The sequence below is a fragment of the Bombus huntii genome, chromosome 13, assembly GCF_024542735.1.
Source record: "Bombus huntii isolate Logan2020A chromosome 13, iyBomHunt1.1, whole genome shotgun sequence".
Taxonomy (NCBI): domain Eukaryota; kingdom Metazoa; phylum Arthropoda; class Insecta; order Hymenoptera; family Apidae; genus Bombus; species Bombus huntii.
The window spans coordinates 1,062,558-1,084,060 of NC_066250.1; the positions used below are offsets into that span (position 1 = coordinate 1,062,558).

General features: G+C 40.0%; 2 protein-coding genes across 3 annotated transcripts in view; one reads left to right on the forward strand and one right to left on the reverse strand.

Moving 5' to 3' along the window:
* Positions 1 to 21,503, reverse strand: part of LOC126872339 (uncharacterized) — a 58,482-nt gene that overhangs the window by 19,365 nt on the left and 17,614 nt on the right. Inside the window, exons 4-14 of one of the 2 annotated variants that reach the window (XM_050632171.1) lie at positions 17,422 to 17,807; positions 12,262 to 12,603; positions 10,114 to 10,258; positions 8,940 to 9,333; positions 8,311 to 8,695; positions 7,656 to 7,871; positions 6,510 to 7,031; positions 6,164 to 6,175; positions 5,372 to 5,665; positions 4,412 to 4,715; positions 2,246 to 2,518 (exon numbers count right to left, since the gene is read on the reverse strand). In XM_050632171.1, coding sequence (XP_050488128.1) covers positions 2,246 to 2,518; positions 4,412 to 4,715; positions 5,372 to 5,665; positions 6,164 to 6,175; positions 6,510 to 7,031; positions 7,656 to 7,871; positions 8,311 to 8,695; positions 8,940 to 9,333; positions 10,114 to 10,258; positions 12,262 to 12,603; positions 17,422 to 17,807 — 3,273 coding nt within the window. The remainder of the gene's footprint in view (positions 1 to 2,245; positions 2,519 to 4,411; positions 4,716 to 5,371; positions 5,666 to 6,163; positions 6,176 to 6,509; positions 7,032 to 7,655; positions 7,872 to 8,310; positions 8,696 to 8,939; positions 9,334 to 10,113; positions 10,259 to 12,261; positions 12,604 to 17,421; positions 17,808 to 21,503) is intronic. The other variant, XM_050632172.1, reaches the window with a different exon arrangement.
* The window catches only part of LOC126872341 (PAT complex subunit CCDC47-like), a 151,305-nt gene that overhangs the window by 6,919 nt on the left and 122,883 nt on the right, over positions 1 to 21,503 (forward strand). The window lies entirely within an intron of this gene.

Here is a 21,503-nt window from a genome sequence, read left to right on the forward strand (position 1 = left end):
TACGAAATTTTCAGTATTGATCTTTTTAGAAATTGTAAAATGCTAAAATTTCAATTATTTCGATGTTACACGAAGCTTACTTCGGTGTCCATTTTCACCATCTGTTTCCCATCAGACGTTCGATCTCATTTCCATTAACTTGCGTAAAAATTTTAATTTCAACTGCCTGCATGCTTGGTCTCTGTCAAGTGTCTAGATTTAAATATAACGTTCGAAGATGTAATTTAAATTGCTTTCCAACAGAAATAATACACTCGAATACAAATTTGCCGTGTTATGTCAAGAGGGTGCATCTGCAACTTTTGCTTAAACCGAGACATTGCTGCCAGGTAAGACGAAAATAGTTTATCTGTAGGTACATTAAGTAAGAAGGCTGTGTCTGCATTGAAACTGAAGATTATCATTGACATCGAACGTGCGTATGTGAAATCGATGCCTGCTCGTTAAATACTAAAACCAAAGGTCATTTTTCTCAAAACCAATCTTTCCACGCCGGTGTCAAACTAGGAAACTAGGAAACTAGGAAAATAGGAATACTTGAAATTTCAATTGCATTCCTTCCAATCGCAAAAATTACCCTATATCCGTACCTGACGCTTCTATATTAGTTCCCCCTTCGAACATCCCACTTTACCTTCGTCTCTCTTCGTATTTCGCATACTTATACATAGTTTACCTTATGAATTTCGAAAGTATGCAGCAATTGTTTTTGCCGTGCGTTACATACTTAATTCTTTATAGGTCTGTCACATTGTCTAAATTCTCTGTATCATACCAAAATAGTTGAAGGAAACTCTTCCGTACGAAAGAATGTTTCTTTGTGGATGAAAGAGATAATTTACTTGTAACACTTTAAATATATATTACATGCATTGTGTCATAGAACGATGCAAACACGAGCACAAAGTTCACCGTAAATCTACCTCCGGTATATTCGTGTACCCATGCATCGTCTCCAGTCTCCTATTACGCGAAAAATTTCGATTTATTCGTGTGACGTATCGTGTATAATTTCTCTTTTCTGTCATAACTATCTCGAGGAGCGTGTCTACACTCGGCATATAACGTATGTATAACATGTAACATCTTTGGAGGATGGTAAATGATCCTCGGAATGTCCACGACCGAGGGCATAAATTTAGTGACAGCGTTAAGGTGTTGTGCATTGTAAGATGAATTTGGCAAATATTTACGCAAACATAACGTTAGATCTATCATAGGTGTCGCGGGGAATTTTGAACTCGCCAACAATTATTCGCTCGTTTCATTAGAAACTTCGTGTCTCTTTATCGATATTCCATACAAACCATAGGTTACCAATGACGAGCGGTGGCAAATATTTTCCTATCAAAATGTAACAGCCATCGTTTTAATCGTCGTTGAGGAACAAGCACAATTCCGAGTAAAGAGCAATCAGTTTTGTGTAAACTACTCTCGAGACCAATTGCGAACGTCACCGTTAAATATAGTGCGTTAAGTGGAATTTATTTAAAACGATGATTCTTATTTTGGAGTAATCGACATATCGCTGAACCAGCATCAGATTTATTTTAAAAACCAAGTCTTTAGCGCTTTTAACGCTCGTCAGGATTAAAATTGATTATGGAAAGGTTGCTCGTCGTTCGTAAGTAGCTTCGACGAGTAGTTATAAACGGCTGTCAAAACTAATCTCCATATTATTATCTTTCTGACAATTTATTTCCTCTCCGTATTGTATTCCTACCGTTGAAATATTTGGATCGCAGGTAAAATAACAGAACCTAAAGTTTGATATTTACTTTTATAATCTATGTATATGTATATATATATCGTTGAAATTACACTGCAGATCTCTATAAACAAGCAGCAACGAGCAAGCTGCGTTATAAATCGATCGATTTTAGCCTTGATTAAAACCTTCATTTTAAATATTCCTGTATATTTAGAAGAATAACCTTTATGTTGAAATTTATCCACATAGTCCGAGGAGTCAGATTCCGTGCAAATCGAGGGCATTCTATTCAGCAGATTGATTACAGAATGATATTAATAAATACAGGAAATTTATAGACACGAAGACACCACATGATGTAACTTAACTTCATTGTGACCGAGTAAACATTTGCCAATAATTCCCATGCATTTGCTACTATGTGCTGCAAAGTACGAAACCAGAAGCAGGGAATTTCTTCGCAACACTTAATAAAAGAAGTTCGGCTATTCCGTTGAAGGCGAAATAATAAGAAAACGCAGTCCAACAACTCACCGAAACACTTGGTCTGTATCCTTTTATACATTTCCCCGCTTATCTTTCGGTGTACTATCCTCTGCGTCGTCGCCTGGTACTTTTTCCTAAAGTTTCTTTCGCTCTCCGTCGATTCCTGAGAGCCCCTTCTCTCTTTAGCGACACTTTCCGCAACTTCGTCGTCGCCGTCTCTGCTGTCTGGCCTTTTCCACACGTGACTCTCCTCGAGATCGCCGATGTAAATCCATTCGCTGCTCGTGTACGGTTCCACGTACGTGTCTTCGTCCTCCCGACCTGATATTAGACGCAAGAACAACAACTTTTAGACAGAAAACTGCGGACACAATAAATTTCGAACGAGAACATCGTCCTTTCTTTTTTACCAGAGATGATACTTTCCTCGATGGATATGGAATAGAATTACTCTTTCTGGCAAATATTCGAGGGACGAAGGGGAAAAAGGACGATAAGATCGTCGTAAAACAACTTCTTCCAGAAGATCTAACTCGAATATTTCAAGTGTAACGATAAAGAAATTATGAATTCAATTATGTTGTTCATAATACGAAGCTTATACTTTTATTAAGCGTTGGAGAATCTAATTTTTCTTGTCGTTATCTTTAATACTGTATTTAGAATAGCCTGGAATTTTCTATAATCGTATGAAATTTAACAATCGCGCAGCTACGTGCGACTATCCTTCGTAATTTTAAATTCAATTTTGTTAATCTCCTGTTTTTGAATTCTACCTTATAAAATGTATTATATTCCATTATTACGTAATGGTAAAATTAGGCGAATAAAACAGACCTATTAAGAAAATTAACACTTTATTCCTTCGGATCTTGGTGAAATTTATTGGATCTTGACAAACAGCGGAACAACTAATCACCTTCAAGGAAGATATACGGTACGAGAGAATCGGGGCGAACTTTTTTAATTAATGAGCGCTGTGTTCGCTAAATTTTTGTTTTAAATCGCGTTTCATTACGTAACTTTTTACAAGCGCGTTACCTGTCTGCTTTTATTATGCTCGTTTCGCAAATACTCGCTACGTCCATTTACCCGTATAACGCGTTCCCCAGTAGATGTGGGAGCAGTTAATAGAGTTCTCACATCGGAACTTTTTCACACGCTTTTTTACGACACCGTCAAGGGAATATTTTAATAAAACATACGTAAATACGTAATAATCAGAGTCAACGTAGCAATTTTTGCCGATTGTTACAATCTAAATATGGATGTTTATGTATTTATGGGAAATTTAGTTGTACGAAAATGTAAACTGCTCGTTATCACATTTGGTTTTACAATTTAAAAAACTTTTTCGTCTTATTCGAATCAAAGATATTTTTACAAATAGAAATAATCGAAATGTAACAACCAACCAGAGTACAAGTCGTAAAATCTTTCTCAGAGGTGGTAAGTTTTGAAATCGTTGCCTCGCCTTCGACTTCTTTCCCATTACTCTCATAGCGCGATATATTGGCGAAACCCTAAACTTCATACAATCCTAGATCCAGGCTATCTTTTCTTAGAATCTACCCCTTTATCTCCTACACCACCAATGCTTTACGATACTTCGAGAGTATACTCCAAAAGATAAGCCAGATACGCACAGGATGCTCTAGAAGCCACGACAAAACAAAGAAGAAGAGGATTGCTTGTGCAAGATAAATATTACGAAGTATCATTTACGAGAAAATTCATTCCTCTTATAAATTTTAACACACAAAGATAGGTGTTCAAGCTAGCCTAGATATCTCGCAAACGAAACACCGTGCAATTGCTATGTAAAGTATCTTTTGGTAGACCACATGTCGGCATGAATGGAAAGTTCGTTCCATTTTTACGGCTAAACCAAAGGATGCGTTTTCTCCTTTACGTGCGTCCTTTTGGATCACAATGTGACCATTCCTTTCGACGTCCTTCCGCCATTCGTGTCAGGCCAATAAATATCAAGTACTTGTTACGTAAAAATGCTTGTTTTGCGCTCTACAGTCGATCGTTAACTAATCGATAATGGTCGGTTAGTCGGAGAAGAGCTAGATCCATCTCGTTACGAAAAATGAAACGAACTTTCTGTTCACCGAATAATTTAGAAGCGATTCAAGACGGACAGGTTACGCGACTCATGCTGTACGATAGACATTCTTTGCAATCGTCAATTCTGTACATCGTACTAACCGGTAAGTATCTCCAAACTGACGTCGGTGCTCCTCGCGTGAAGCCTTTTTCTGCCAGCGGCGGTATCGTCGATAGATCCTCTGCTTCCTCGTCTCGAGGCCACCCTTTCTTCCGATTTCGCCCGGACGTCCGATCTACCAGCGCTGCTGCGACGGTGCCTTCTGTCTCCTCGATCCTCCGATCGATACCTTTTGTCGAACTTCTTGTACAGCCGATGGCCGGGTACGTGCTTCGGCGTGGAGGACCTGTGTCCTTCCGGGGAGTCCGCGAAACCTGCCGGCGGTCGAACGATCTCTTCCGAGACCTCGAGGTGGAGCAACACGACGGCACGCACGATAGAGAAAAGAGGTAGATAGACCGACAGATAGAGAGACAGATCGATTCGAGATTGTTTTTTTTTTTTTTTTTTTTTTTTTTGATAGTTTGCTGGAGGTTAATTTTTAATCGAACTAAGTCGAATTTAAGCTAAAGCTGATATTTCAGCGAATTTGTGATTCTCTGACCTGTTAACTCGGAGTGAGAAAATCAAAGATTCTTTGTCTTTCAACGCCAGAACCGCCAATCCAAATTCAAAGTTTGGTCATTTCAGCGTTACTGTATTATTATGTTTCGTGAAAATTAAAACAGATCTGCATAGAGATGATTAATTTTCGTATATGTTTAATTACGCCTGAGAGAGCAAGTTAACAGGTTAAGGGCTGGTTCGTTAGAAACGAGTAGGAAGAAAGGAAGAAATTCAAGACTCAAGCAACGACTAAACTACGCTATACACTACAGGCTTCGTCTATTTATAGTTAAATATACTAAAAAAAGTACCTTCAAATCCACCATCAACTAACAAAAGAAGGAAGAATATCGTTTGAAACCTCCTACAAATGTTCTATCGCCCCTATCGTATCATGCCTTCGAACTTCCTTCCTTTCATAGGAGGAACTTTACTAAACACGGTGAATAATTTACCTCTCTTCCACAATGGTGACAATGGGGAGCGTCGAGGGCGCTGGCGGTCAAGCACTGATCCGCGCCCTCGCTGTAGAAGACGCTGTCGCTCCCTGGGCTCACGGATCTCAACGATTCCGCTGAAAGAGCCCTTAATCTAGCCTCTGGGCTCTGCGACTCAACGATCATCGCCCGTTGTCCGTTGTGTCCTGGACTGCGTTGATAACGACCCGGACTCAGCCTCGAACACATTATGTCGTCCGCTGCGCGCGATCTTCTTCGTGGAAGGCTGCCTGTTATGGCAGCGTTCTTGTCCTAAATGGAAACGATGGAAATGGAGTAGAAAGTAGTTTCACTATGCCAATATTACAGGTTGGTTTCGCGGTGTTTTCAGTTACGAGACTTGTCAAAACACGTGTGCATGGAATATTAAAACTTGCGTTTGGATTGGAGGTTTCGGTTTTAACTCTCGAGCGAGTGCTGCTCGACGTTATCTCAATTTCTGAAATTATTTTTCTATGGAATACATCTCGTAAAACTTTACGACATATAAGGATTAGCATTTTTTAAACGTTTTATCGTGCAACTTAGGAAGGGACACGAAGGACGAAACTTCCAGTATCCAATACCCGTAGAAGGGAACTTTTTTTACAAGGATTATTTTACGTTTTATATGCGAGTTACGTACGATAATAAAGAACCAAAAGGTAACACTGTGCAGGAACTTGGATAACGTGGAAAGTGATTATATCAAAGTTCACATATAACATTCAGCACTAATTTTTTAATACGTAAAAGAGTGAAATGTCTTACGCTAAAAATCCACTGGTAGCCAAAAGATAATTTTTAGCAGATAATTTCAACAAACTAAGTTTATGTAAAATAAGTAGAAATAGAATTATTCTCTCTCGCAGAATTATATTCGTAGTAATGTCCTCGAAATTTCCCACTGCGCATATATGAATTTGAAAATACACATATCCGACGTAATCTAATATTTTTCACATGCAAATTAGAATTTTCCGATAGTATATTTTTCGTATTCAGTCGAGAAAAATCGGTCAACGTGACGTCTGATTGCTGCTTTAAAAATAATAGAATATGCGTCTCTCAAATTTTTTCCTTCTCTTCGACTAACGTTTCTCCAACAATGGCTTACCTCGTTGCTCCTTCTCCTAACAGAAACGTAGCCAGCGGTCTTCCTCCTGGGACTCTCCCTCGTCCTCCTGTGCCTTCCATCAGCGCTCTCGCGATGCATATGATGATGATGATGATGATGCATATGATAGTGATGACTGCAGCTAGAATCGTCCGAAGTAGGAACATGGCCGCCATCCTCAGCTTGTTCCACGCGCCAATCCTCTTTCTGAGGGCTCCTGGTAATCTGTTGTTGCTGCGACTGCTGCACCTGAACCGTTTGCTGCACAGTTTCGCGCTTTCTGTTGTTCTTGTGTGGACTTCTGGCGCTCGTTGATTTTCCTCTCGGCCTATGACGATGACTCGGCGTCGGGCTAACGTCGACGTTGTCTCCGTACAATTCTGCGCTGCGTTCAATGCCCGATGAGCTTGCAAGGAAGTCGAGGGTGAAGGTTTTCCTTCGTCTGCGACGCTCTTCTTCGGTCCAGCCGCGTAAATCTGGCGGAGACTCGGCGTAGCCACCGGAAGAGGAGCGGTGACCTTCCTGGAAGCGAGTGGTAATGAAAGGAGCGTAATCGATGTTTTAATCCCTAATTGGGTATCTTAGATGAATGGTAATTATTGATCTTACCAGCGATTTATTCGTTTAACCATTGAAGCAAGCAATATGACGTACGAAACGTGTAAAATGTAACGGAGCAACGTATGGATTCGATTATTTGTATCCAAATAGGAAAAAAGAAATCCAGTGCGTAAAATATGTTCGAACGATCGATTACATTATCACCAGGTACGGAACCAAGACCGTGTAAAATCGAAATGGTATACGATACGATCCCAGCTGAGATTCGCATTTAATCTTCCAGAGATCGTACCTTAACTGGAGCGAGACTAATTGGACGCCATTAACGAAGTTCGGAATTACTAAATCCTTGACGACTCTCTAATACTCCCTTCGACAAAAGGAAATAGCAAAAATTCTCATTACTTATATAGGATTTATAAGACGCCCCTGTATCTAGTTATTTTAGGCAAGAATATCCAGGAATATCAGGTTTTCTCTTGTAGAACTATCACGTTCTCCGGTCGGACGAGAATAAAAATTTGCGAGTCGTAAGGCGAGACACGATCGACAGATCGATAGGAATTAGCTTGATTATGTTCTTACGTCACGATCCAGTTCCGTCTCCGAGGTGTGTCCGCTCGGCGGTGCCGTCTGCTGCTCGAGTTCCTGACCTGGATCTGTCATCGCATCTTTCAGGTCGTAACTGCCCGAACTACTGCTGCTCGTGGACCTAGCTGGTGACGGGGGTACCTCCAATCCGAATGGACTTTCCGTCTCCTCCAATATCGGTGGTGGGCTGCATGGCTCTTCAACGACGGCCTGACGCGACACACCACGGAATTTCAATTTCGCATTCCGCGGTACTTAATACCTCGTCCTACGATTTCTTCGCTAGGTACCTACTCAAACACTTATTTCGTAGATAAAAACAACAAAAAAAAAAAAAAAGAAAATTATACGAATTCGAATTTCCCTAACGAGCTTCTGGCCATTGAAACGAATGTTCTATTTCCATGTAGAAATGCAAACAACGCAGATGGATATAAATGCAAAGAAATTAATACAAAAGTTGTGGAGAGATTGTCGAAAACTGACTGTTCTCGGTGCAATCAAATCGGGCATGGAAATAGCAGCAATAAGTCGTGACAGCGATTGAGAAGAAATAGGGTACGAAGCAGACTTCCGGCTAGTCGTCTGTTCAACTTCTTCTCGAACTTCTCAACAAAAGGTCGTCGAGAGAAAGAATGGCGAAGCTTACCTCGCTGCGGGCTAGGCTATAAATCGAGCTGGCGCTCTCGAAAGAGCTTCCTTCCGCGGCAGTGGCTGTCGCCGAGGCCGAGGCCGCGGCGCTCGATGTTTGCGGGGGCTTCGACCAGGAACTGGTCGTTGCGGAAGTGCCTGTAGTGGTCCCAGTCTCGGTGGAGGTGTTGGCAGTGACATAGTCCTCGGTGGTCGAGGTTTCGGACAGGTCTGTGTTGGTTCGACCGCCCGAGTCCGTTCTGGTGAGGCTCAGGCCGAATTCGCTCGACGATTGCGATTGTGGCTGCGACAACGGCGGACCGGGACTCGGACGACGGAATCCGCTTCTCGGTCTGCCGTTCAACGGCAACGTCACGGATGATTCGACGCTGAGAAGTAATTGCCTTTAAAAATCGCTTCAAATTTTACACGAGGTGTCTCTAGCACGGGCCGACGTTCGATGGGTGAAGAGATCGAACGATGAGGTGCTGCGGGTGATCTCGTGCTTTTACTTGGCGCCGGGATAGAATGCTCTTTGTGGCTTGTTTCGATGTTTTGTATTATAGTTGAAACGAAAATTACGCCTTTGATTTCTATGAAATTCAATGATTCGAAATACGTTGAAAAATAAGATCTACGATACGTTACCTTGGTGTCAAGGGTTGAATAGGTGTCGTCGGTTCCAGGCGTATCCTCGGACTCGATGGACGTGACTCCATCGTCTCTTCGATATCCAACGCTTCGGTATCCATCGAGGAACGTTGCTGGTGCTGGAGAAGCAGAAGGTGCCTTCTCCTCGAGGACGGTGTCAAAAGAGCCAACGAGTCAGCCTGCAGAACCGTCGCCTGTGACTCGTTCCAAATTCCGTCGCTGTGGTCCCTCGTGACGTCGTTCGTTAACGAATCGCTCGATGCGAACGGAGATGTGAGCATGCCGGTGATACTAGTTCCAGGGCCGAAGAGTAGCGGGCAAAAGCTGCTTTGACGTAGTGGCCGTGTCGGCGACACGTAGTCCTTGGGACTCTGTAAAGTCCTTCGTGGCGCTGCAATTTTAAGCGTAATCAAGTGTCAATCGTGAGTACAAGAAGATACAAGTTTCGATTGAAAATGTTACTTAGTCCGAGTTTATTAACGTGAAGTGTGTAATAAATTTTCATTACTTCGATCGTTTTAAAATTCATCGAATACGACCATTTAATAAGATTTCGAAGAAATCGGGTCTGAATATTTTAAGAAGAAATAAAATCGATCAAAGGCACTGTTGCATCAGGATTTGTATCCTTTATTTGCTGCACGATTTGTTCTGCCAGCCAACTCGCTGACCCATACTTTCATCTTAAACCCGATATTCCAACTGGCTACCTCTCACACTGCAAATTGCTTGAAAAATTCGACGGCTTTCGAACGTAGGTACGTAAAACTCATAGCTTGAAATTGGTCGAAGGTAACACGAGCGTAAAGGCAGAAAGAGCGACTTAATTTTTGGAAAATCTCCCCAAACAACGAACAGACGAAGAGAATAAACTACGCAGGAGTAGGTAGATATGGGGTTGAAGTCGATCTATCCGTACATCCGATCAAAAATTTGCATTTTCGCATTCCTGATCCTTCGCACATTTTTATAAGTCAGTCTATTACACTCGGTCTATTACGATATTGTTCTGGTTCGTTCCTTTCATACAGATTTTACTTCAACAGTCATAGAATTTTCAAAATATGTTACATAATTCAAAGAATTTTCGTTTGCAAACGTCACACGGTGCAATTTCTTCGAAACTCCTCGCGAGTGCATACATAATAAAAACATAGATCACATTTCGTACCTGATACTGCAGTCGGCGAAGTGGGAGACGTGGGAAGCGACCTCGGTAGCATAAAATCATCCGACGCCAAGCCTTGCACGCCATCCTCCAATGACACGCTTCTCTTACGGAACAGCCCTCGCCGGATAAGATTTTCATGAAATTCCTAAAATAATATGCGTCGTACATTTGTACGTGCGATGTACATATCGAGAAAGAACATCACGGTGACGCTACGTGAAGTGGTTTTTCCACTGAACCCCGACATTCCCATTTTTTTATTCTTTTCCACTATTCCGACTCTGGCAAACAGGAGAAAAATACAAGTTCGTTCGACGACTATCGATTTCTAGTCTCTTCGAGTTTCCAAGCTTTAAAGTCTTTGAGTAAGGTCGATGATGGGAGCCTGAGTAGCCCTCCGGCGTCCAAACTGGGAAATTTGCTAGAATTTTTGACGTCAGGATGATCGAAACTGTCGAGGACCGAATAAATATGATATTTTTCAAGAGCTTTACATGCCGCGTTGACAGAAAGTGTTTCGTTATTTTTTGAAGGAAATTGAAGCGTTTTTTTTTTTTTTAATATGTAGATATTTTTGGAAAAATTAATACCGATCTTCGTTAAGACGAATATCATCGGTGTCACGCGCGATAACGTATACCCAATCGTAAGACTGTGGGTGTTAAAATCGACAAGATCGTCGAGAAGTAATCGAGATCTTGCTATTATTTCTAAGGAGGCGATCAGACTTTTTATCTTCGCTTTAAAAAGTGGCTGTATATGTTCGAATGGGAAAAAAGTTACCGTTTCGTTCAATTAAAATAACTTTTCTCCGGGCTTGTTGAACCGTGATCGATTAGATAGAATTCAAGCACCTTGCACAAAGCAGCGAATTCTTAAAGAACTTTTAATTAGTTCTACGATCTTTCAACGAAGGAAAAAGATACATTCAGTGGAAATATTACGAAAATTTACCCTTAGAAATATAACCGAGGATTAAAGAGTGTTACGTGAAGTTAGCGAGTAAAATATTCCTCGAGAAGAAGTACGTTTACCTCGATAGCAAAGAACAAAAACGACAGTCTCGTTTCATAGACTGCAATTGCAGTTGGATAAATTTTAAGAGCTTCGGTTTAGTTTTAGATAATCGGCAAAGTTTCCTTAATGGTTTCGAAAATTTACGCCCGACCGACGTTTGTTGATAGGAAAAAAGGGAACTAATTAATTAGGATAACAAAGGAACAACGATCTCAATTTTCTAATAAAAAGCTTTTTTAATAAAGTGGATCAAGGGTGGCTAAAAAAAAAAAAAAAAAATCGAGAAGCAAATGAATTATTCAAACGAAGAGGTAGAGCCGAGTAGACGATCATTATCCAGGCGAAAATTTTTTTTAAATTCAAGCAATTAAGGCGGAGAAAAGTTTCGAAAGTGCTTAAATTCAGGATGCACTGCACACGTTATTAACTTTAAACTTCGATTTAGCTCCGAGGAAAGGGATCAGAAAAATTCAAGCTTTCGGTATTGAAATTTAGTTGGACTTGGAGTTCGTCGAACTTTTCGCCTCCTCGTTGACTTCGCTAATGTCTTCCTATCGAGAATCGAATATTTGTCCTCTTGACTCGAGTTTCAGTATCCTGCTTCGAAATTAGACGTGGGTAATATAAAATTACAATTTTTACGTTTGGAGGACTAATTTTTGAAACAAAAATAGCCCGAGCAAATTGATAGTAGGATAATGTGGTATTACGCGTCGGTTTCAAGGAGGTCATGCGAAAAATTCGATAAATAGAGAGATTGGAAGATTTCGACGTAGCAGGAATAGAAATTGCACTGGCTCGGAGATTCAAAATGCTTCTGTAGCAGTTATCTCGGTGTTCCATACTGCGTTGTGCTTCCATGCAACGGTAGACGAAAGAATATTGAAAGAATTGCGTTCGATACGCGATCGTTGATAACAATTCTTTAACGTGGCTCTATCCAGCTTTCTCAAACTACTATCGGAGACATTGCATTTCGATAGCGATAGTACTTGGAATACCGTGCGACGTAAATTTATCTGCATGAGAAGCAAAACCATATTTATTTCAGCCGAGACCATCGGGAATTCCGTGCATTACGACTTAATGTCAACCGAATATAAGAAATAGAAGAATCGAGAGGATACTTACCTCTTCGGGATGATCCTCTTGGGGCGAAGCGACCCTGAGCAGGGACAGATCCTCGGGCGTCGAGGAGAATTGGACGGTTGCTCTGACGGTCCTGCCCCACGAGTCCTGATGATTCCTCCTGCACGTATGAGGGTAACTTGGCTCGCCGGCTTCGCCGATCAGCTCGCGTCTCTCCACGCGAATTTCACCGTCTGAAAGAGTCTTCTGTAAGGGCAGGAACCTTCGTGTCGTCTGGGACATACGATTGAGAAGGGCGCGAGCGTCCGGCGAGACAGGCGCCGGCTTAAAGTCTATTAGGATCTCCTGGTCGTCCAAATCGACGGATCTTCGATGACTCAAGGACTGTAAAACGAAAGAGAGAACATGACATTTTACCAAGAGAGTGATTAACGTGGATTCTATTCGGTCGTCCTGGAACTTTTATTGTTTTTTTTTTTTTTTTTTTTTTTTTTTTTTTTTTTTTTTTTTTTTTATCAAACTCGAGCCAGTAAAACGTTCATAAACGTATTGTCAGCCTTATGACGCACGACACGTCGAAAATAATTAGATCGTGTACCTTCTTCCGGCGAGTCTGTCCATGCCAGTATATTAATTAAAATCATATCGTCAAAGAGCGACGAAACACGAAATAACGAACAAACTGGAGGACGCGCACGCATTGGTGGTGAAACGGTTCGAAACGTATAATGTCATAAAACGATGAAACATCGATCAATAAGTTAATATCCGTAACGACGTTGTGTGTTCTTTAATTACACTCCACTGACAAGCTTTCGCTCTTTCACAACGTTTATTTTATTAATCAGACGGTAATTCGATCACACTACCATTATAATTCATTATAATCTACTATAAATAGCGTTAAAATTTGATCCTTGCCCGACCTTCTGATTAATATAGCGTAAACGCCTGTCCACAGAAACTATTCGGATGATTTATGCGGGAAAAGCCTCGAAAATAAATTAGTTAATCCCGTGCTACTTTATCTAACGCGTTAATTGCAATTTTTATTCGTTCGCATGCGTGAACGGGATGGCCCGCTAATCAGCGATTTTTATCCGAATAGCAAATTGAAAACAATTGCAGTGCAAATTAAACGTTACGCAAAATTTGGTCCAACTACGAAGGCAATGATTGCATAGACGTTAAACATTTATCTGGTATATGTTGCACGAAAATTCCACATGACAAATGGAACATTTGTACAGAATCAAATTTTACTATGATAATCGTAAAATAACGTAAAACTCTATCGAAGTACGTGATTATACGTTTTGCTGTGGCACGCTGTGGGATACATAATTCTCTCGTAATTGAAGAATTTATGGTGCACACGCACACTGCAGGTTCTCGTGCATAAATTCGTCATTGATTGCAGTCGATAAATCGTTGATAGTTAGATATAATTTCGTTGAATTCGCAACGAAGGATGTATAATAACGTGTGGCAAAATTGCTAACGTTATTTTATTAATTGTTTTTATTCGCTTGCAGTTTCCATGTTATTCTCGAATATTACGATAAAATCGAACGGGTTTCTCTCTTTTTCAATCGTCACGGCTTTCGAACGGCTCGGGTAACTTTAGTGTAGCCTCGCACGCGAATCCTATACGATTTACACTGTTCGAAATGTGAGCTTAAACTCGGTGAAAAAGCTGGATACACGTAAATCGGTATACTCGAGGATGGTCAGGTTACGTAGGAGACCGGCCGGAAAACCGAATCGTTGGCCGCCTAATCGATATCTAGTCTCGCTACTATCACAGCGGTGAGATTTCATACGTGAAATTGAATCGGATGGAACGTCGCCGAGAGAGACGTTTGATGCTACACAGAAGCAAGCAGGATCGGCGAATAATTCGGCAGATTTTCGAACCGGTTGCCTAACCACCGTTCGAAATTGGAATCTGTAATATCTTCGCTCTCTCTGAATCGAGAGTGGCGTCAAGTAGTACCCTACAGCGATTCGAGCATCACGAGCCGAGGCCGAGTCCTTTCAACCGATTCTGCTGCTCTCCAAGTAGCAGAATCAATGCGATTCGAGTCGAATAGCGCACACAGAGTGTACCGGCAATATTCCAACGCGAATCTAGTCAACAGCTGCCTGTATGATTGCTTCGCTATCAAAGGAATTTCCTGTCGGGCACTTTGCCTGTCGAGCATCGATCAATCCACGAGGACAAGTGGCGCAACACAGGACGAAAGTCGTTGCTCGAGAAAAATTCAATTTGCCACAGAGGCGGATCGAGGATCCTGTGTCCTCTTTGTCGTGGTTATATCTGTAAAGAAAAGATCGTAGGACGCCTTGCGAGTGTACTTTTCCCGGGCTGTTGGTTTAGACGTCACGTTTAAGGGAAAGTTTTCCTTTTTTTCTATGTAACTCGAAGCGATTTTCAAGCAAACTTCCCATGTATTTTGATACGTCGAGAAAAGCGTCCGCTAGCTTTTATAAAGACGCGCGAAGAAAATATCTAAACGAGTTATTTTTATCGTCGAAGTTAGGAAATACGTATTGCGAAAATAAAATGCTTCGAATGTTGCGATGATTATCTCTCGAAGTACCATTTTTTTTTCTTCTCTCTTTTCTCGTCTCTCTTGCTACATCAATTAACTTTTACGAGACATCGCACGAGCTTATAAAAGCTTCGTATCTCTTCCGTTAAATCGCGAGTTCTGTTTAAAAAACCGTACCGTGGCACGACCTAATATTTCGCACGTTATTCGTTTGTGAAATATTCACGAGGCAGGCTGCAAAGAGCTGCGCAAAGTACCGTAACGCAGTAAGTGCAACCATAAAAAAGATCTTTGAAAGAAAATAGTTACTTGTAAACGAACATGGAGTATAGCTTGTAATGCGTTTAATCTAAGAACTGTAGAGAAATATCAGATCGTTATCCGAGTTTAAAACGCAACGCTATAAATCAGATTGCAAAGTTCTGCGAGCAAAGTTTCGACTAACGAACAAAGAAATAGTCGAGAGAAATTAAGTTATACAGTAGGCGGAGGAAATAACCAGGACGATCGAGTTATACAGTACATCCTGCGTTACAAGCCCGCGTCACATCTGTTTCTCGCCGAAGCTTAGGCCACATTGTGCTGACGCGCTGCGAGCATTTAACTGGTTTATCGAATCATGATGACCTATCCAATCAATAGAATTCAAAGCGGGATTAACCGTGACACCGATTAATCGCCAAAATTTCACGTTACTAATTTTTGAAAATTTCCAAAAAACAATACCTCGACTAACTCTTTTACCAGTTTTTCATTTAGGTCCCTGCAAAAAAAAGGAAAAATGAAATTACACTGAAAAATATTCCAGAATTAACAAAGAACAAAGAGAATGTATAACCGTGACGACAAACAAAGTGACAAGCGGAAATAATACAACGAATTGCATCAATAGAAAGAACAATTTGAAGGGTGATAATTATATTTTAGTCGATAGCGACATTTCACTCAATTTTTCTTTTTTTTTATCGCGATCAATGTCTGTCGTATATCGCGGACAAATTCGATGTACTTAAGGCACCCTTTAACGTTCCACATTTTTCCACGACCCTTTAAATCCTCTTTCTCCCTTCCGCCTCGAGAATTACCAGAATTCACGTATGACGAAATCTCCTGTGGGATTCGCCGGTTTAAAAGACCAAGCAAATTCCATGGTAACCATTAAAACTTATAATGTATCGGGCTGTCACTCCATTTCTCATTTAGAAGAAGGTCGATATTAGATTCACGGCTCGATACACGTACTAAATTATCAAGTTAAAACTAATAATTCATTTCGCGAATGAATAATTTCCATTTCCTGACTATAATTATACTACTATTAAATTCTGCGGTGCGTTGGTTAAGCTACGTGATAAATAAATAATTTGTGCGATGAATAATACAAATAATAATGAACAGTTAAACCTAGTTATATCTAATATCTCTCTGGTTCTACTCGTGTTACGTGAATTATAAACTTGTTCTCTATTTAAAATTATCAAATTGGCCTCAAAGACAACATGAAAATCATCGTGATATTCTTGAAAGTCCACAAGCGTATAAATATAGAAGCAATAAAAATTTATCGTCGAACGTACATAGTAAAAATTCTCCTTAGAAATCTCTGCAGCTGATGTGCAGTAATAAACGCAAATGAGTTGACGCGTACGTCAACGTTCGTATGCCATTCGTAAAGTGGCTGACCACGAGTGTATCGCCCTCTTCGGACATTCCCACTCTCAAAGTTTATTTATTAAAATCAGGAGTACCTTGGTTACAAATTCTAGCGAATCGTTTAAAGTCAGGAACTGCAGTTTGGACACTGCTCGCTTTTATGAAGTTGTGATACAGGAAAAGAAAATTTGTAGATTCCTTTATGAGATTGGATAGAAAAGTAGTTAATTTTCCTAGAACTGATAACGTAAGTCTTAGGTTTAGAGTCGATCGAGCAACGAACCCTTATATTTCACAAATTCAATTGCATCGTTGTGACTACAATAGGATCTCTATTATTCCACGTCTATTATCCAAATGTGCTACTATTCGAATCTTCCATTATCCGAATGCTGCATTATTCCAACTGCATATTTCCTTCACTGCTATGATATGAAATTACTATTGCGCACTTCTCCCTAAAGAGAAACGTATCGTATTAGCTGTTGATACAAAACGAGGGACAAAGTTAGAGTAGAGAGCGAGTTTCGGCTCTTAACTTACTTATTTGCAATTAATCGCGTCGTGAATTATAAAAGTTTAAGATTGACGTTGTGCTTTCTGAAACACTATCAGGCCGTGAAGATACAGAATATGGTAAGCTACAAGTGACAAAACTCGCATTTGGAATGGATAATGGCATTACCATCGCTTGTTTTCCCGCTCACCGTTTACAAATGTTGGACAAAATTTTATTTACCTATTAGATAATAAAATACAAATTAAAATTGTATTTCAATTGCTAATAAGAATTAAATTTCTTATTTAAATTAAACTCGTCTAAACGACGACAGAAATATTATTGAATAATCATCGCCAAACATTGCCGCTTACCGTTTTATATAGATAATCTTTGTATCTTCACGGCTTTAAACTATCTTTTTCCGTTCTCAAAATTCAATCTGAACAATTTCTCAAACGAAACCACATCGCAACAACGTTGCCAAAGACTCACATGGCTCATGATAGGTTCGGAGATATCCCCGTTGGTCAATGGCTCTTCTCCGAGTCCCTGAGGGGGTGGCGTATCGACGAGAAAGGGTGACCTCGGCGGTTCCTCGCTCTGCGTTCTGTGAAGAGGCTCGTGGTGCTCCGTTTCATCCTTTCCGTTTGCACCAGCCTGACCTCCGCCCAACGGTGTACCCAGTTGACCAGCCTCCGAGTAGCTCTTTGTCAGCTTCCTACCGTTGAACAGACCGTTCGTTTGCGCCCCTTGCGAGACCATCTTCACCCGGTGTATCGTCCTGGGGCTGAGGGTAACGGGGACTCGACCCCGGAACACGGCTGGAATCTCCGTCTGGGTCGCCTGGGTTTTCATCGTACCGCGCTTCGGTGGCTTCTCTGAAGCGAAATTCAAACTTAAGGTCATTTGTATTATCCGCACAGACACGTATATAGATATACACAGTGAAAGGTCGATTATCCGACGTGATGTAGTCCGGACCTCTCTCGGATAATACGGAAATCGTACGATCAAATCATAGAAAACATTTTCATGGTATAATATTCCGCAATATTCTATCGTATTTAGATTTAATTCGTCATGATTAACTGCTTTTTTAACACCTCGTTATTTACACTTTCGTAGTCTTCGTATTAAAAATTGGGAAAAGATAAAGCTATGGTAAAGTTCAAAGCACGGATAATTCAGATAATGCAGAACGTTGGTTAAACAGGACTCGAAAAAACGAGACTGCACAGTACTTAAATGAGAAAACATTTTCATTCGATATTATATGCTTTTACGAATCGCCTTCTCTTGACTGACTGATCGAATGCCGATGTATATGTAACATGGATACTAGCGTCTGTGTCGGAATAATGCTACTGTGAGCAGCGATACCGAACCGTTCCATGTCGGGTACGATGAATATAAATCAACCTTAAATCGGCGAAATCGAAGGCTAACGAGTGCTCCAGTCCACGGAAAAGACGGTTCGGTCTTGACGGTCTCTGGAGGAGCGAAGGGAGAAAGAAAAGTGGAAGAGGGTGGAAGGAATAACGAGAAGCAAGGGACGTGAACGGGAGGTGGTAGACGCGACAGAAAGAAAGGTGGCGTTGCTGGAAAAGAGCTTTGGCACAGAAGGTAAATTTCTTTAGCTCCGTTCGACTTTGCTGCTACTACGTTTTTGTCAGCCCGAAGAGAGACTGGTCTGGAGATGTTGTTCGAAAGATATGGTCTGCTTGTTGTTTCAGATGTGGTTTGGGGAATTGTAAATGTTTTTGGTAGAGTTTAGTTTCAATGCACCTTTGTTATGGAGGACGAGAAACTCGTGCTACATCCGAGATAGGTGTAATAATTCATCTATTAAGCGTAGAAGAGGATTACGTGCTTTCGATAATTATGTCTATTACTTATTTCGTTATTTTAAATTCGAGCATAAAATGCAAGAAGCGATATCATTTAATTAATTGGAATGGGAGATCGTATAGTGGCGGATATTAACGAGAAGTTGAATGGAAATCACAAAATAATTTTGCCAGTAACACGTAACGGAATTTTCATGGAATATTTCATTTTCCATGTTCATTAAATGTTCAAACATTATTTAATTAAACTAGTCGATTTTTTAATCGGTCGGTGGAGAATAAATAGAGATAATCGAGCAAAAATACCCTGCATATTTTTAATATCGTTCTTTTTTCCTTCGAGAGTCAGTAAGTAAATTAACATAATATAAGGACACTGGGTCGCGTCGTTCAGATTACAAATCAAGCAATTTCAACGTGCTTCGCGTATCTCGTTCCCAGACGTAACATATTCTTGCGAAAGTCGTCACGCGGAGACGAATAAGAAACGGATATCCTTCGTCGTGGAAATTACCCTAGTAATATAATTTACATGAACGCTGTAATTGGACGTTCATTAGGAATTAATCGAGGAAGCGAAATTAACGCTTTCACCTATCTTGGCTCCGTGTAGCTCACGAATCGAATCTAATGTCAATGCGACGAGACTACTCGAAGCCGTTATCATTTCCTACGAGAGTTCAATATCGAGTCTCATTCGACCGACTATATTGGCAATTTGTTGGCTAATATTGGACTAACAGCCGGATCGAGGGCAACAAGTTAATACCTCATAAGAGTTTCAAGGTCCTCCAGTTTACCCTGTTATTCGAATATTTTGATTGAGGATAAGGGATTGATTGCGAAGTAGGTTTGGCTATTATCGCAACAAAATATTTTCAAAACGATTGCCTAATTTATCCGGTTAAATGTTATATTAAAATAATTATAAACTGTTTCATTTGAATAAATAAATGATTTTTTTCTTAATTATTCTACCATCGAACTATCAACTTTTACTATTTAATTATCAAATAATTTAAATCTCTATCGTTAAATAACTAAGAATTTGCTTGTTTAATCTTGATCCAAATTTCGCACGATCTCTCTTATGCGTATGTTCCGAAGTAGATATTTATTACGGATATCAAATCTTAGAAATTTTATCGGAACATCTTCACGGTAATATCGAATAAAGCTTCCCCTTCAAAAATTCAATTCCCGATCATTAGAGTACACGATGGAAATATATAACAGTCGGCTGAGAAATAAACTCAATCTATTTCCCGTAATACAGGCTAAAATATGGATGATCGCCTATTTGTAGATACCCCGTTCACGTCCATCTTTTTTTATTCGTCGTTTTATAGGAGAAAAATTGAATTTACGGTATTCTCTCGTACCTCTCGTAGTTCCGATCATGTCCTCAACATGCAGTATGTGTGTAACTATATTGCATTACTGTAGGAAAGAGAGCAACACCTCCCTGTTAACTTCTTCCATCGCAGAATTTCCATATCGTTTTACGATTTTTTGTTCCGAGAGGATAAAAACGTAGCATTGTCTCTTCGTTGTTAATGACGATGTATGCGAAATATTATTTTTCTCTCCGCGACATTATTACGTAGAGAATATAATTTTACGACACCTATTTTCCACGGCTTTCACTGCTTTATATCGCAGTTCGTGCTAGAACAATAGAACTATTTCACTTTGATAAGCTGTTTCTTAATCACGAATGATTGGTGAAGTGTCATCAAGGTGTCCGACTTTCTCAAGATTTCCGTTCCAACACGAGAATTTCCGTTCGTTCGAGAACAAAACGTTATCCTACATTGGGTTTCTCATAATCATTAATAAACGAAAGGCAAGCTCCTCCATTCTTAAAAACCTTTACAATATTGAAGACTCAAAGTTCTACGTGTCAGTTTTATTCTGAATTATGGCGAAGCCAGAGAATAAACGAGAAGAAGAGTTTCGTGCTGCTACTTGCGAAACGGAGAAGCGATATAGAATGAAATTTCATCGTTTAATTAATTTCATAATTAATTTAGATTCAAAATTAATGAATGATGGGAAAATATATATATATATATATGTATATAAAGCTTCAACACGAGTTAATAACGTTATTCAATAACAGAAAATTAGTTTGTTAAACTATCCTTGTGCATTTATGCTAGCACGCTACGCAATACATCAATATTTTCATAAAGTGCATTTATTAGCAATGAAATAATAGACATATATTGTCTCGTACATGGACATATTAACTAAATATTACATTTTATTGGAAATTGGACACTTTAGTTGTACTCAAATATGATATTAATATCGGTAATAATATATAAATATGCGTATAATATAATAAGTATCGAATATAAAATGGAGATTTTTGATCCAGATGCAGAGGCGTTAATTAATAATTAAATTTCATATCAAAGAGAAGGAGGAAGAGCTTTATTAAACTCTTCCTCGAAAATTTCAGCTACGGACAACTATTATTATTAATTCTGCTTCCTTAATTATACGAGTTCTAAATTTCATAGAACTTTTCGCTCGATGGTCCAGATGCGCTTGATTTCAGGGTAGAAAGATTTCAAACAAGCCGCATCCTATGGAAACGTTTTCTCTAAAGGGTGCTATTGTTCCAATCTACAGCCTTAGCTTTAAGTTACATCGTAGTGCCTATTTCGTTACATGGGGTAAACGTGTATGTGCTTCTGAAGGACCATCAAGCTTGCACAG